Source organism: Heteronotia binoei, chromosome 1 (genome assembly GCF_032191835.1).
Source record: "Heteronotia binoei isolate CCM8104 ecotype False Entrance Well chromosome 1, APGP_CSIRO_Hbin_v1, whole genome shotgun sequence".
NCBI classification, from domain to species: Eukaryota; Metazoa; Chordata; class Lepidosauria; order Squamata; family Gekkonidae; genus Heteronotia; species Heteronotia binoei.
Genome location: NC_083223.1, coordinates 252,053,751 through 252,070,515, shown reverse-complemented (window position 1 = coordinate 252,070,515; position 16,765 = coordinate 252,053,751). Strand labels below are relative to the sequence as shown.

Sequence of the window (16,765 nt, the reverse complement as noted above, 5' to 3'; positions counted from 1 at the left end):
CTGGATTAGCAGGTTTATTTTTAAACTGGCTTAAAGGGGAAAGTCCTGGGTAATTCTTGAAATGAGCATGACGTCTTGTCTTGCTTTCCATGGAAACAAAAATCCCCCACATGGAAGCAAGCCTTTGGCTTTTTCTCGGTATTTGACTGCATGCCTCTTAAGACCAGATCAGGTGGTGATCCGGCAGATGTTTGGCTCAAGTCCCTTGATTCCGACTAAGGGTATGCAAAAACAAAAAAACCCACCATCCCTGGTATTTTTCAGGTTTTGGTATATCAGACCCTCAAAAAATCAGTGTTTCCCAATATTCCTGAATCCCAATAGCAGTATGGTATTCAGATTCAGTAAATATTCAGGACTCCCAATTTTTTATTTTTTTTCATTTTGTCTTCTTTGCAGCAGTACATATTAATTTTTATTACATTTTCTTGAGTCAGATACAGTATATACAGAAATTCTTTAACAAATGCAAGTTATTGTTATGGGTTCATGTGCTGGAAAATCCAATACAGTGAGTCAAATAATTTGTAATCTAAATATATATATGATCAAATATGTAAATCATAGCTCTAGGAATGGTAAGGATGTGTGCATGGTTAAACTCCAATGGACCTGAGAATAAAAAAATGGAGGGGATCAGCTGAGGTGGTGGGAGCTGAGAACTCTGCCCTGCCCCAGCTGATCCTGGGGTGGTTCCCAAAGAGGAGCCAGCTCCAGACAAGGGTTCTCCCTCTGGGCTCAGCTGGGACACTGCTGGGCAGTCCGGTTTAAACCTGGCTGTCCAACAGAGCCCACCAAGGAGCTGATCCTGTGGGGACACTTCTCCCTTGGGCTCTGCTGGGCAGCCCAGCTTAGACCGGACTGCCCAACAGAGCTGCCCCCATCCTGCATTGTTTCCAGTGGTGGTGGAGGGTGGCATTTAAAAGGCTTGCGGTCCTTAAATGCCTTCTCAGAGTGGTGAGTTCACCTGGAAGGTGTTTAAAGGGGCCTGTTACTTTCAGCTATCTGGCAGTCGGCCATTTTCAGATGGCCAAACAAATACTGGACTCTGTATCTGGCTGATAAAATATCCAAAAAATACCGATAAGTTGTTTTGGGTTTTTTTGCTTTGTATAGGCCGAATGCACGCCCCTACTTCAGATGTCTTGAGTCTATCTGCTCTTCAGGTCTTTCCTTGCAGTCTTCCTTCTCTGAAACTGTATGATCCTGCTGCTTGTTGCAGATGAGGACTGGTCCCATCCTATTCTAGTTCTGTGATCCTGTGTGCGTCTTTGCTTGTTTCATATAGTTTCATATAGTAGCCAGACCAGGTGGACAGGTACTTACTCTTGAGTCTTCTGGCAGGTCCATGCTTACATCATCAGCTCCTTGAAGAAAGAGATGCCCAACGTCTTTGGAAAAGAGAGCAAGAAGAGAGAGCTGGTGAACAACCTGGGTGAGATCTACCTGAAGATAGAACGGGAGCACCAGATCTCACCGGGGGACTTCCCCAACCTCCGCAAGATGCAGGTATGGCTAATGCCAGAGTAGATACTCTGGTCCTAGAAGTTCCTGTGATCTGTGGTGGCGTGTGGGGTTGGGACTTTGTGGTTTGTGATGGTTTCCATACTGGAGTCTGCACATGTGCACTCCTTATGTCCTAGTTTAAGCAGTCCCTCTAGATCCCTTGTGATTCAGACTGGAAAAGCATTTAGTGTCCTTAAAACCAGGCCTTGAATTCAGCTGGAGCTCACCTTTCTGATGCCCCCTCCTCCTCCCCACCTACCTTGTCCATTGAATAGTAGGTGCAGCTGCATAACAATCCCTGGATTAGGAGAGTGGGCAGCCAGCTGGCAACCAGGAGCTTTGCCACACCCCCAGCAGCCCTCATTAACCCCTGGAGAAGCCTGTGCCACCCTTTCTCCACTTCTTATGTGATTTCGGGTGGTGGGTGGCTTGCTGGCCTTTTTGGGGGGTGGGGGGAAGGATAGCCCCAGGTGAGTGAGGCCTGCTTGGGCTGGCTGGATCTCTAACCAGCCCAAGCAGGCCTCACTCATCCGGGGCTCTCTTTCTTAAGAACATAAGAGAAGCCATGTTGGATCAGGCCAACGGCCCATCAAGTCCAACACTCTGTGTCACACAGTGGCAAAAAATTTTATATACACACATACACTGTGGCTAATAGCCACTGATGGACCTGTGCTCCATATTTTTATCTAAACCCTTCTTGAAGGTGGCTATACTTGTGGCCGCCACCACCTCCTGTGGCAGTGAATTCCACATGTTAATCACCCTTTGGGTGAAGAAGTACTTCCTTTTATCCGTTTTAACCTGTCTGCTCAGCGATTTCATCGAATGCCCACGAGTTCTTGTATTGTGAGAAAGGGAGAAAAGTACTTCTTTCTCTACTTTCTCCATCCCATGCATTATCTTGTAAACCTCTATCATGTCACCCCGCAGTCGACGTTTCTCCAAGCTAAAGAGTCCCAAGCATTTCTTGTGTTGGGTTGCTTTTGGATTGTTGGGGAAGGGCAGCATATGCTAATGAGTTATGCTAATGAGCTCCACCACCTATTTTTCTACAAAATGACCCCCGCTTAAAGCTGTAAAGTGTCTGAAAGGTGGTTCTTTGGGGGACAGGAACCAAATATATTTAGATTTCTGGAAAAGCAAGGTTTAGGAGGTTTTGGGAAAGAGTTGTTTATCCAGCTGTCAGTGGAAGAAAGGATGACGAAACTGTTTAGAAAGGAGGCGAAATACTGGCAGACCTGTGAACGACTCCAGTATATGTGTGTATTATGTGCTATCAGGTTGCTTCCAACTCATGGCAGCCTACGAACCAGTGACTTTCAAAATGTTCTATCATTAACAGCCATTCTCAGGTTTTGCAACCTGAGGGCCAGGACTGCATTTATTGAGTCCATCCATCTCATGTTGGGTCTCCCTCTTTTCCTGCTGCCTTCAACTTTTCCTAGCATTGTTGTCTTTTCTGGTGATTCTTGTCTTCTCATAATGTGACCAAAGTAGCATAGTCTCAGTTCAGCTATTTTAACTTCTAGAACAGGGGTAGCAAGACTTGCTTAACATAAGAGACACATAGAATAAATATCTGATGTTTGAGGGCCGCAAGTCACAAAGGTCAAATGTTTTAGAGCCGCAATGAGTTGAAATTAAATCAAAAGAGTTTCTGGCTCAGCATTAGGAAGAACTTCCTGATCATTAGAACGATTCCACAGGCTTTCTCGGGAGGTGGTGGGCTCTCCTTCCTTGGAGGTTTTTAAAACAGAGGCTAGATGGCCATCTGACAGCAATGAAGATCCTGCGAATTTAGGGGGAGGTATTTGTGAGTTTCCTGCATTGTTCAGGAGGTTGGACTAGATGACCCTGGTGGTCCCTTCCAACTCTATGATTGTAAGACAGGAAGGGAGGGGGAGAGAGGCAAATAGATTGGGGCAAGGGAGGGAGAAGTGAAAAGAAAGCAACTTTAAATGCCTTCTCCAAGCCACCAGCTGGCTTGGCTTGGAGAAGTGATTTAAAGAGACAAATGTCTTCTCCAAGCCGGCTGACTGTGTGGTGGGGGCTTCGAGAGCCACCCAATATGTGTGAAAGAGCCACATGTGGATCCTGAGCCTCAGTTTGGCCACCCCTGTTCTAGGGAGAGTTCAGGCTTGGTTTAAACAGAGTTGTCTTACAAGCCTTGCAAAACTGGGCAAGGTCCCGCAAGGCTCTTACTTCTTCTGGGAGTTGGTTCCACCAATAGGGGGCCACTATGGAGAAGGTCTCTCTCTGGTAGTCTTCAGTCTTGCCTCCCTCGGCCCAGGGATCAATAACAGATTCTGTGTCCCAGATCTAAGTACCCTCTGGGGAACGTGGGGAGAGACGGTCCCTAAGGTATGGTAGACAGGTCCTCGGCCATATTTGGCCAATTTGTGCTGCTTGCCCTTATTTCTGCAGAGCTCTGTGGCTGCTGACGGCCACCTTCTCTTTCTCCCCAGGAGCAATTGATGACGCAGGACTTCAGTAAGTTCCAGCCACTGAAGCTGAAATTGCTGGACGCTGTGGACGACATGCTGGCCAACGACATCGCTCGCCTTATGGTGATGGTGCGGCAGGAGGAGTCGCAAATGCCAGCCCAGGTTGTGAAGGGCGGGGCCTTCGAGGGCACCATGAACGGGCCCTTTGGCCACGGCTACGGGGAGGGCGCCGGTGAAGGCATAGACGACGTGGAGTGGGTGGTGGGCAAGGACAAGCCCACCTACGACGAGATCTTCTACACCCTCTCCCCCGTCAACGGCAAGATCACGGGGGCCAGTGCCAAGAAGGAGATGGTGAAGTCCAAGCTGCCCAACACAGTCTTGGGCAAGATCTGGAAGCTGGCGGATGTGGACAGGGATGGTCTTTTGGACGACGAAGAGTTCGCCCTGGCCAACCACCTCATCAAGGTCAAATTGGAGGGCCACGAGTTGCCCGCCGAACTGCCCACTCACCTAGTGCCCCCCTCTAAGCGCAGGCACGAATGACACGTTCCCCTCCTGGGAGGCTGCCTTTGACTTTGACCACTCTGCTTTGGGGGCTGGACTGCTGCCCCCAGGAGCTGGCTTTTGAACTTCCCCACCCTGTGAGAACAAAACAAACAAAAAATACCCTTCTTGAATGAAAGGAAGCCCATGCACAGTAACTCTTTGAGAAATTTTTAATACATCTGCTACGTTATAAGGCAATAATCTGTTCCTACCTGTGGTGTTGGGGAGAACTCTCCTTCTACCTCAGATGGAGTACAAAGGTGCTGTTCCCCAGAAGGGAGCCTTGGGGGTGGGGGGGTGGGAGAGAGGGGCCTTTTCTCTTCAGCGTTACAGTCACAGAAGCTAGTCGTTGTGGGTGGCCTTGTTCTCTGTCTCTCACCCTTGAGAGCGGTTCACCTAGATCCCTCGTGATGCAGTGTCTTCCTTCTGTCTGTGACTAGTTAGTATTGGGGCTGGGATGTTGGAAGGAACAACATAACACAGACATGTTATTCATGACACACACATAATACACATTAGTGCTGCTTTTTTTGCCTTGGCTTGTCAAGCCCTTATTCACCTGTCCACCTGAAAGGTGTGAGAACCTCCAAAGCACTCTTCCTCACTACCAACGCCATCAGTTGCATTTTATGCAGGTACACACCATACCCGTTTCACATGTGCGTGTCCCACTTTTCCTAATGGTTAGACCGCATCGCCTTTTTTCTGGAGCCAGGAGAGTTTGGAGAGCACCTGTTCACCTCCCACCTTTCACTCACTGCCTCTTCTTGCTGGGCCACCTGGTCTTGGTTTGGTACTGTTCATGCCCCTTGACCAATACCCATGCTGGTTTTAGAGATTGCTCAGTTAATCTTTTCCCTAGCCCTGGGGCCTGCAATAATTCCCTGATGCCTGGACAGGCCTTCCCGCAGAGAGGGGTGGGTCTCCTTGAAGCCTGAAGGTTCTGATAACACAAGCTGGCAGCTCTGAAGCGAGGCTTCTGTGCCTTCACTTAAACCACGGAAGTGTTTCAGCAATAAATGGTGATTTCTTAACCACAGTGGTGATCGAGAACTTGCTTAAGCTTCTCCAGTCTGAACACACCTCCTTGGACTTCCTCTGTTTCCAAGGAGATCCGTTTCCCCTCCCCCAGATCAAGAAGAGGGAGGTATGAAACCATTCTTTGGCCGGGATGAGTGGGAAATGCATTGAATTGAATGGTGATTATGTCCTTGTGAGACTCCTCATGGGCTTTGACAGGCCTCTGTGCCTACACATCTGTTGAACATGGTCTCGGACCCACGATGGCTCAAGATCTCTGCAGCTAACGATGGAAGAATCAGTGTTGTGGAAATCACATGGGACTGGGGTGGGAATTCATGACGTTTCTGAAGGAAGGTCATGACAGCTGTGAGTGCTCTCAGGGCTGCTATGGAGAAAGGGGAGGGGTCTGAGGGAATGACTTCGCAGTCTTTAATGCAGGCTTGCGAGGGGCTATTACAGCTGTGTTCTGTTTGTTAGGCACACACTACCCATGAAGTCTGAAGGAAGGGGGGGGGGAAATGTCTGCTTGTGTTGCAGGACGTGGTCATCTTTATCTGCATGAGAACTGCTGAGGATTGGATTGCCTTAGCCAGGGGGAGGGAGTCGAGAGTGCAACCAGCCTCTCATTTGCGGGGGTGGGGGAGGATGTGTAGGGAGGTCTGTTTAAATATCCCGCCCATTTCCCTGGCATTAAAGTTTATTTGAAGCTCTGCATCTGCCTGGGGTATTTTTTTGTTTGTTTTTGCCTTTTTGTATTTAAAAGATTGAGTTAAAATTTGTCTTGATCCAAACATATAAGCAGGCTGCTGTGGGCTTAAGAGGAGCAGTCAGATTCCTTGGGCTGAATCAGCTTCAGTGAGGAGGGAGTGGAGGGCAAAGGAATACAGAGCATGTGCCCCCCCCCCACCCACACACACACCCTGGAACCTTTATTTATTTGCTTGCCCTCCACTCTGGCCTCTGAGACTTTACTAGGCATTGTTCATGAGCCTGCAAAAAAACCCTCCAAAAGAACACTGCCCACCCCAAAGGGACTAAAAACTTGTTTTTAAAAAATGCTGGAATGTTTATTGTGGTGCCCGATATTAAATTCCATGGGTGCTAGCCCTTGAATGCACCTTTTAACTTGAGGGTCATGTAATACTGGTTGCTGCAGCAAAACATGCTTCCTCCACACAGTGCCTTAGTAGTTGTCCGTCTCTCTTCCCCCCCACCCCCCGCTTTTCATTTGGCCTTTTCAGATTCTGTCCCCTTCTTAATGTTAGATGAAAACAGTGTCTTACTTGAATGGGAATAACAAACCAGCAAAGGAGGGGGCCGTATGTAACCAAAGTCAGAAGCAAAAGCTCAAGGCCAAATGCTGCAAAAATATATATGTATTAACAAATTGTGTATTGAAACACTATAAAAACAAATTGTGCGAATTTCTTACACCATTCAAACACAAGCTGTACACAACAGCCTTAAAATACTTGTAGACCCAAAAAACACCAGCCTTGTAAGACTCGAAGTGAATTTTTGAATGTATGAATTGTCCCAGAAATACACGTCAGAGGAAACCTTTTGTGGAAATGGCTTGGTAGTGCCGGCTATCCCTCACGCTCTTTCAGCCTCACTCCAGGTCAACTGCACTGAACTTTTTATAATTCATCTATGCAAGGGAAGAAGAAATGAGTTTCCATTTATTATGAGGAGTCCTTTGTGTGGCCTTTCAATTTTTTGGTCTTTCAGGTCTACAAGAAGTATCTTATGTACATGTGCACAGGCCAGACTGTCTGATCGGTCAATGATGGGACAGGCACTCAGCAAGGTGAATTGTGGTCAGGATGTCTGATGGAGCAACTGCTTCAAGTAAGGGTGTACAAAAACAGAAGCCAGTTATCATCATCTTAAGGCTGTTGTGTACAGCTTGTGTTTGGTAGTGTAAGAAATTTGTACAATTTGTATGGACAGTCCAACCCAGACATAAGGGGCGGCTGGCTGTGGCGTAGCGGCCGTGCCGCTAGTAGACTTCCTGAGGACTTTGGCACGCTGGAGCATTGGGGGGAAGTGTAGCTTGCCGTGAGGGAAATGGTCGCCATGGCAACGCCGCTGGTGGAGGCGCAAGGGAGGTGGAGGCAGCTGGAGGGGAGGACCAGCCCACCCACCCCCTATTGGCCAGTCCTAGTGCATGTGCTGCGACTCATGACAGTCAGGGATGGGGAGAGGCGGCCTTAGAGAGGCTGATATCCATCACCAACCCGCCCCCAAACAGAGAACGGAGCCATTGATGGGCAGACCATCAAAGGCAAAGGAGAGACGTCCCACAAACACGGGGAGGGAACAGGAGTGAGGCTGGGCATGCGAGCAGAGAAGCCTGGCTTGGTGGCGAGGCAGGGGTGGGGGCGAAACAGGTCCGCACGGGACCACGGAGAAGCAGTCAATCCCCTTACCCCCTCCCGCTGTCAGAGACTCTGCCAATGGCAGGCAGACAAGCAGGAAGTACCAAGTGCAGGAGTTCGCTGTCATAGACAGCGGCTGGATGTGTGTCTGGGAGTGAGCAGCTCAGCAGCAGACACCCCCCCCCACCCAGAGACCCCCTGTACTGCCCTGATGCCCCCTGCCATGCGCACGGAACACCTCCCTCCGGGGGCCACAGAACTGAGTGCGAGTGCATCAGCCGCAGAACTTTTGAGTCCAATTCATCAGCCCCCTCTTAGTGCCCTATGCACAACAGCCCTGTGGGGTCAGGTAGGCTGTCAGCCCGGGCAGGCTGAGGGGCGGCACTCCCCTGTCCAGCCACATGGGGGGCAGCGTGGTGGCTCATAGACCGTTCCTCCACCCAAAACCAAGGCTGCCCACCCTCCCAGGCATTTCCTCGGAGAGGCCACTGATGGGGGGGGAGTTGCCCAGGGAACGTGCAGCAGATGCCAAGCAGGAGAGACAACAGAGGGCACAGCTCAGACTTTATTTTTCCGGAACAGAGTGCAGCAGTCTCCCTGGCGCGCGCTGGGTGGTCTCGCCGTGGGTGGGGCACCATTCCGAGTGGCGGGCAGAAACAGCTGAGGGAGTGGAGGGGCGGTGGAGCGGCACATGCAGAAGCCTCAATGTTGGAGTCCCACCTGCAAAATGGAGACAGATCAAGAGCACCTGCAGGGGCAGCAGCTGGAAGAGCAGGCTGCATTTCAGCCAGGTGCTCTCTTAAAGGGACAGTCTCTGACCCAGCTCCCTGCCACACACACACACCCCGGTGCCCTGCCAGGGGTTGGAAACGTGGCAGAGGGCAGACCAAGGGAAGGGAGCAGGCAGCAGCACAGGGGAGCGGGGTCAGCAAATGCCCCCTGCCGCAGCCCACGGCCTGGTTCAAGTGCCAGAGATGCTCGCACACCAAACAGTCGAGAGCGAGGGAAGGCTTGTGGGGGGGACAGTGGAACTTACTCAGCCATGGGTGACAGTCCTTGCATGCAGAGCCGCCGAGAGCCTGGATCCTGTGGAGACCTGGAAACGATCAGTTAGCCCCTGGGGAGAGACCTCTCTCTTCTCGCAAGTCAAAGATATTGTCAAAGCAACCGCGAGGTGCAAAACCTGTCACCAACGTGCCTGCCTGTCCCTCACTCTTAAGTCCATATGGCAGGGAGCTCACCGGCAGAACTTCCCGCCAAATGCTCCTCTTCCTAACAACTGAGTTGTGCAAGGCCAGAGCAGAAGTATTTCTAGGAGGGGGGAGACCACGATTGGGTGCTGGGGAGGGGGCTTATCAATCCGAGGTGCAAGGGGATTGGCGAGGCAATCACGCTGCTCCCTAAGGGGTTTGCAAGCTTCTGCAGCAGCGGAGGCAACCTTTGTTTTTGGTTTCAACGAGTGCCTATGGGGCACGCTGCCATTTTTGCCAGCATAAAGTTGCACCTCTCAGGGGGGCATGTCATGGGCCAAACTGCTCAGAAAGCCACCTAAGCCTGTCCGCACCCCCAACTCCACCCCCTCCTCTGCCTGAACACCGCGCTCTGCCTCACTTCCGCTCATGCTTGGGCGGAGTGGCGCTTGGGCCCCCTGCCCACGTAACTCCCTCTCACTGTGGTGGCGCTGGTTGTACGTCGGTGCAAACCCTTCCTGTGCCCACTAAGCGGTTCATCTGCTCCCAAAAGACTTTCCGCCCACCCCCCCTCTGGATTGTGCTGTTAGAGTGTTTCAATACACAATTTGTTAATACATATATTTTTGCCACATTTTGCTTCTAACTTTAAATGGGAATAACAGCTGGGGACTTGAAGGAAAACCCAAGACATCAGTCTCCCCCTGTCCTAGAGCAACTTGGTGTTCCTCCCGGGTGACTCCCCCCCTCTTACTGCTCCACCACCCCATTGCTATGGTAAAGTGCTTGGGCTGGATTCTTGGTTCTGATTTCACAAACCGGGGTGAAGTTTACACTCTGGTGGTTGCGACTGCTATCATGTACGGAAAGTATGCTGAGGTGTTGCAAATAATTCATTGACCACCTTTCTGTGCATGCGCACGCTGACCTATGGGAACATCCTGACAGCTATGTTGAATTATTTAAAAGCTTGGGGCTACCTGATCATACGGAACTGATCTCAAATGTGTTAAGCAAAGTTTATAGGGGAGCATGTATGGCAGAGAGAAATTGTCACATTGCTGATGGTGGTAAGGGAGTGCTTGATGTTCCTGGGAAAGGGTGAACCGGACATTTTTTATGATCAGATTGGGGCTTACAGCTGCCTGTCTCCCCCCAGAGAGAAACTAGTTTTCCCTACTTTGTCAGCATGCCTTGATGAGGACAGTATGCTGAGTAAACTTCAGTGTAGCTGTCTGTACTCTTGGCTGCAGAAAGGCAGCAAGGTCCTTTTTGTACACTGTGGAATAATTTTTAAAGTAAATAACATTTGGCTTCTTTGCCAAAGGGAGGGGCATCCTCGTGAGGCATACTTTCCCATCGTCACTTAGGAAGGGCTTCCTACAATTCCAGGGATCTGTCTCTATTCCTGGCTCGTTTTTTCTGTAGCTAGTCATTATTCATACTAACTGGCAGGATGGGGGGGTGGAGAGTGGAGAGGCAAAAGACCCAAAGCAAATGGAAGGCAACTTTGGAGAAAGAATTGAGCGCCACTCTGCCACTAAAACAGCAGTTCACCTCTAATGCAGGGATCAGCCTTATAATTTGGTGACTTGCTAACTGGGTGAGTGGAACAGAAGGTGATGGATTTCCATTTGGGCCTCTTCCAATGGCTGTCCTGGGATCTCAAAGAGGCCCAAATGGGAGACGCCATCCAAGGTGTGGCTCTGTGGAGATGGAGCCCTAGAATCCACTTTCCCTTTGTCCAAAGCTAGGTGAAAATGTGGAGGTGAGCACGAACTGAAGGAGCTTGCAGCCACAGCACAGAAAGAGTAAACAAGAGTTTCAGGGGATGTTTCGAGAACCAAAGTTCCCTTTGTCAGAATCAAAAGGTGTTTCCCCCCCCCCCCCGTTTTCCAGGGGGGGGTTGGCTTTGTGCTATTTCAGGCTTGGATGGGAGTGAGGTGGTGGGGAAGAGTGGACAGTCCCATGGCACAAAGTTACAGTGGTACAGCGTGGAACTCTGGGAAGTCCTGAGCTTGGGAGCAGCAGGCCTCTTACATGTCTGAGGGTTGGAACTATTGCTGCTCCCACCTACATCTGTGTGAGATACTCTGCTCAGGGATGGTGTTCCCTCCTTTTCATGCCTTCACGCATTCCAAGGCTGAGTCCTGGCTGAGGAAATACCAATGACTGGGCATTTTCCATCCCCCACCCTTTCCCTGCAAGCCAGACAATGGAAGCCAGATCCCAAGTACATGTTGAGCACTCTTTATCCCCAGCTCTAATTGGTCCTTCCTACATGGAGGGGTTAAAAGGAGGAAGATTACACTTTTGCTTCCTATCTACAAGCAGTTTTGGAAGGAAGGGTGATAGAATTCTGTGTCTAACGGGGACTATGGTATGAGGAGTGTGTGTGATTGAGACACTGCTGCCCTCTGCTGGGTGAAGGAGTATTTTGTGGGTGATGGTAGAGGCCAAATTTACTTTTGATGGCTACAAATGCTTCATGTCATAAGCTCTGCCCCCCCCCCCCCCCGTTTCTGTTCGACTTGGCAACCAGAGTGTCTCCCCCACCCTGCTGTGGATATACTGATTGGGTTGTTGCTGGCAAGGAGAGGGAACTTTCTGCAGCTTCTACATTGTGAAAATTTTCTATTTGGATGTATCACCATCCCTACCAAGATAAATTCAGGTGGGTAGCCATGTTGGTCTGAAGTAGAACAAAATTTCAATCCAGCGGCACCTTTAAGACCAAAGTTTAATTCTTTGTGTAAGCTTTTGTGTGCATGCACACTTGAGATATCTGAAGTGTGTATGCACATGAAAGCTTACACCTTGAATAAAAATTTGTTGGTCTTATTTATTATTTATTTAGTATATTTCTATTCCACCCATTCCCTGTAGGGCTTAAAGGTGCCACTGGACTTGAATTTTGTTCCTTGTTCCAAGGAAGTGGAAACCACCCCTCAGCACAACAACATGGATGGGAGCTGGTTTCTCCCCTGTGGAGTTTTTTTGGCTCCACAGGAGGTCCTCTTGGCTTCCACTTGTTCTCTGCTGGCATATTTGTAAAAAAACCCAAGTATTTCAAATATGGCCACGAGTGCCTAGAATTTTTTCCCCATCTGCAAAAGTGAGAACTCCATAAGAGTGGCATGTATCCTCCCACTCTGTTCCCAGAACACAAAGTTGTGTGTTGTCTTCTCTGTCTAGTCAGCCCCTTCTGAACTAAAAAGATGATTTGGCTCTGAGTGAAGAAGGACAAGGGGATGAATTTCCTTTTTCCTCTTCTGCAAGTGGAGTTCCACCTTCAGACACCCTGTGAGGTAGGTGGGGCTGAGAGAGCTCTGGGAGAACATGAGACTGACCCAAGGTCACCTACCTGGCTTCATGTGGAAGAGTGGGGAATCAAACCCAGTCCTCAAGATTAGAGCCTGCTGCTGTTAACCACTACACCAAACGAACGGGCTCAGTTTCATCCCCTGGTCTCTCCACTTCAGCCCACCCCCACCATTATGGCTGCACTTCTGCATGGAGCCAGTGACCCCAAGAGTGATTTTTCTGGAGCTCAGAAGGGGGTTATCTGTTATCTTACTAGGTCTAGATTTAGAGTTAGGGCTAGAGGTTAGGATTACTGCTATGTTTTCAAGCAAGTGCTAGAGTTAGGGTTAGTGCTAAGATTATGGTTAGGAGTTAAGCCAATGGCAAAGGTTAGGGTTAGGGCCTGGCTTAGGGCAAGGGTATGGTTAGAGTTTTGGGGATATATGTTGTTGGGGAGAAGTGAAAGCACTTCATTTGCATATAGGGAGAAGTGTATGTAGGAGTGACTTGAAGAAAAGACAACTGGGTAGTGAGAGGAGCAGAGGCCTAGTCCTTTGGGCTCTCCAAGGACTGAAGTGCTGAGGCCTCAGCTGAAGAGATTTTTGTCTGGTGCGGGCCCTCTGTTTTTTGGAACTGACTGTTTTTCTGGAGGTTAGCCTCCAGATCACCTGCCTATGAACTGGAGCTGACTTCTTCTGCTGGATGGTGAGGAGAGAGCCCCTGAGGACTTTCCTTCCCACTGGAGACCTGCTGCTTCTGAGGGACTGCGACTGGGCCAGCTTCATCAAGAAGGCACTTCTGGGACACTGACTGCTGGATCTCTGGTTTGGGAAGGGAAAGTACTTTGCGGGTGGGGAGCACCATACCCTGTGTACAAAACTGTGTTTACTCTTATAATAAAGAGTTACTTTGCTTAAGTCAAGGTGTATGAGTGGGAGGGGGGATTTAAGAGAGGAGGCCTTAAGCCTTGTACTTGCCCTTACTTCCAGTGCCTGGGTTACAGTTACATCTGGTGTTAGGGCTCGGGTTTAGGTTTAGTGCTAAGGTTAGGGCTACAGCTAACACATGGAAATGAAGGGTCTATTTGCTTGTGTGGAGAAACGCCATCTTAGTTGGGAGGGAACGTGAAACTGCTAAGCAGGCTTTGGCCTAGCCTCCCTCCAACCCCCCCTCCCTTCCAGAGCCAAACCAGTAGTAACTCTAGGGGGAAAGCCTCCTAGAGTGGCAGGAAGTTCTTTTGTCCTTTGCATTTGAGTTAACCAGGAAGAAAGGCAGTCCTCAGCTGGCGCTCAAAGGAGAAGGTTGTTAGCATGGGGGCTCCTGACTGTGGGATAGGCCTACTCAGGAAAAGGAGGCCCCCAGGCAGTCAGACCAAGTAAGTCATCCACAAAGCAGGGCAAGTTTAGACCAGGGACAGTAGGATGCGTTTATAACCACCTTTTCTTTGTCATGCTGTTTGCTGTGCGGGTGCTGTGCTGTGCTAACCTTTTATATGCAACTGTCTTTGTTTTGTTTTTCTTTTCTTTTCCTCTTTTAATTAAATATTTTTACTGTTTGAATGCTGGCAGTCTAACTCTGTACCACAAAGATCCCCAACCGTTTTAGACCATGCTGCTTTAAGAAGGGGGCCCCGGGGAAGGGAGAAGGCATGCAGTTGGGGAAAGTGCCAATCCTCCAGGGGTTCCCCGAAGAAGTGCTGTGGTCTCTGTGACACCCAAGTACAGGGTGGCAGAGGACCTTGAGGCCTGGCCTCAGAGCTGGAAAGGGGGATTGGGAGTCCTGTTCCTCTCAATCTGAATCCCTAGACTGAGCAGGTGGTGGCAGCGAGCCCAAGTGGCCGGAGGAAAAATAGCTCCCTCCAGGAGTTGGAGACTCAGCAGGGAGTTGACGGGACTGGGTCTGAAGGCAGAATCGGGCCGGTTCCGTCACAGCTTGTTTCAAAGCAATGCCTTAACCACTAAGGCACAGGGCTATATTGCTATGGCTAGGGTTGCCAAGTCCAATTCAAGAAATATCTGGGGACTTTGGGGGTGGAGCCAGGAGACTTTGGGGGTGGAGCCAAGATCAAGGCTGTGACAAGCATAATTGAACTCCAAAGGGAGTTCTGGCCATCACATTTAAAGGGACGGCACACCTTTTCAATTCCTTCCTTCCATAGGAAATAATGAAGGATAGGGGCACCTTCTTTTGGGGCTCATAGAATTGGACCCCCTGGTCCAATATTTTTGAAACTTGGGGGGTATTTTGGGGAGAGGCACTAGATGCTATACAGAAAATTTGGTGCCTCTACCCCAAAAAACAGCCGCCCCCCAGAGCCCCAGATACCCACAGATCAATTCTCCATGATTTTCTATGGGAATAAATCTCCATAGGGAATAATAGAGTTCCCAGCAGACATTTCCCTCCCCTTCCCCCACTTTCTGATGACCCTGAAGCGGGGGGAGGGTCTCCAAACCAGGGGATCCCCTGCCCCCATCTGGGGATTGGCAACCCTAGCTATGGCTGTTTTCTTCAATACCCAATCTCTATATCTCTCAATACCCAATCTCTCAATACCCAATCTCTTGCTGAGCAGAAAGGTTAATTGCTGAGCAGACAGGTTAAAACGGATAAAAGGAAGTACTTCTTCACCCAAAGGGTGATTAACATGTGGAATTCACTGCCACAGGAGGTGGTAGCGGCCACAAGTATAGCCACCTTCAAGAGGGGTTTAGATAAAAATATGGAGCAGAGGTCCATCAGTGGCTATTAGCCACAGTGTGTGTGTGTATATAAAATTTTTTGCCACTGTGTGACACAGAGTGTTGGACTTGATGGGCCGTTGGCCTGATCCAGCATGGCTTCTCTTATGTTCTTATAGGTTATGGCCTTCTATAGATTATGGAGAGGTCAAAAGTTTAGTTCCAGGTGTCAAGTGAAAACATGTTCCAGTTGAAGATTATTCATTTTATTTAAAACCAATCTGATCATTTTTGAAATGAATATGGGAGAATTACAAGGAGAGAAGAGAAGTCTTCAGATTTATACCCTGCCCTTCTCTCTGAATCAGAGACTCAGAGCGGCTTACAATCGCTATCTCTTCTCCGCCCACAACAGACACCCTGTGAAGTGGGTGGGGCTGAGAGGCTCTCACAGCAGCTGCCCTTTCAAGGACAACTTCTGTGATAACTATGGCTAACCCAAAGCCATTCCAGCAGCTGTAAGTGGAAGAGTGGGGAATCAAACCCGGTTCTCCCAGATAAGAGTCTGCACACTTAACCACTACACCAAACTGAATAAGTAAGAAATAATCATGTCTAACACAATATACTTGCATATGTAAATGAAATCAGAAACCAAAATGCACACAGTATTCCTTATCCATTATCATATCTAACGATTAAAAGCTAAAATAGTTTCTGAGAGTCTTACCAAAGCCCTTTTCTATAAGATTAGATGGTCTCATGTAATTCACGTCTGAGAGATTCAGGTGTGGCTGTCTTATCCACGTCGAATTACATAAACCCACATACCCGACCAAAGCCTTTCAGTTTGTCACTTTTGATAGAATGAAGTGAGGGCTTTCCTAAAAATAGATGTCTTAAAAATGAAAATTATTAGATCAACTTCTCAGATTTTTTTCTGGGCTTCTGTCCATTGGTTTGCAGACTTGAAAACTAATGCTCCTGTTTGTTCAACCAGTGCCAACAGCCAAGAGTCTGTGATGCAGGACCTCTGCTGCTCTACCTTCCTCATCATCTCAGTAATAAATGGGCTTCTCCGTGTTTGTGTGATGGTGGTGCGGAGAAGCTAGGCAGCTGCCTTCTGTGGTTAGAGGGGAAGCTCCTGTCCTTATGTACGCACAAGAGTGCTGTATTGAGTGTGCCCAGATGACTTTTTGAATGAAAATAAACTGGAGCAGCTAGGCAAGAGTAAGGGGTTGCTGCATCTGGTGTGGACTGTCCTCCCCTGGAGCTGGAATTATAAAAGCAAAATGGAGTTTCATCCACATTGAGTTTTTTCTTTTTTGGGGGTGGTGGTGACCCTAGATCAGGGGTGGGGAACATAAGAACATAAGAGAAGCCATGTTAGATCAGGCCAATGGCCCATCCAGTCCAACACAGTGGCCAAAAAAAATTATATATATATATATATATATATATATATATATATATATATATATATATATATATATATATATAACTTTTTTTCTGCCAAGGGCCATATGGATATTTATAACGTCATTCGCGGGCCATACAAAATTATCAACTTAAAAAACAGTGCTCCGCCAAGGAAGAATGATTCAGGTTGGCAAAATTAATGCAGATTTTTTTTTCCTATTTGAAGTCATGTGGAGAGGGCCTAATCTGGCACACACACACGGCCC

General features: G+C 48.8%; 1 protein-coding gene across 2 annotated transcripts in view; it reads left to right on the top strand.

The window, feature by feature from the left end:
* Window positions 1-6,237, top strand: part of EHD1 (EH domain containing 1) — a 154,118-nt gene extending 147,881 nt beyond the window's left edge. For both annotated transcript variants that reach the window (XM_060252703.1, XM_060252695.1), the window contains exons 5-6: window positions 1,345-1,509; window positions 3,975-6,237. In XM_060252703.1, coding sequence (XP_060108686.1) covers window positions 1,345-1,509; window positions 3,975-4,499 — 690 coding nt within the window. In that variant the 3' untranslated portion in view covers window positions 4,500-6,237. The remainder of the gene's footprint in view (window positions 1-1,344; window positions 1,510-3,974) is intronic.
* The last annotated feature ends 10,528 nt before the right edge of the window (window positions 6,238-16,765 follow it).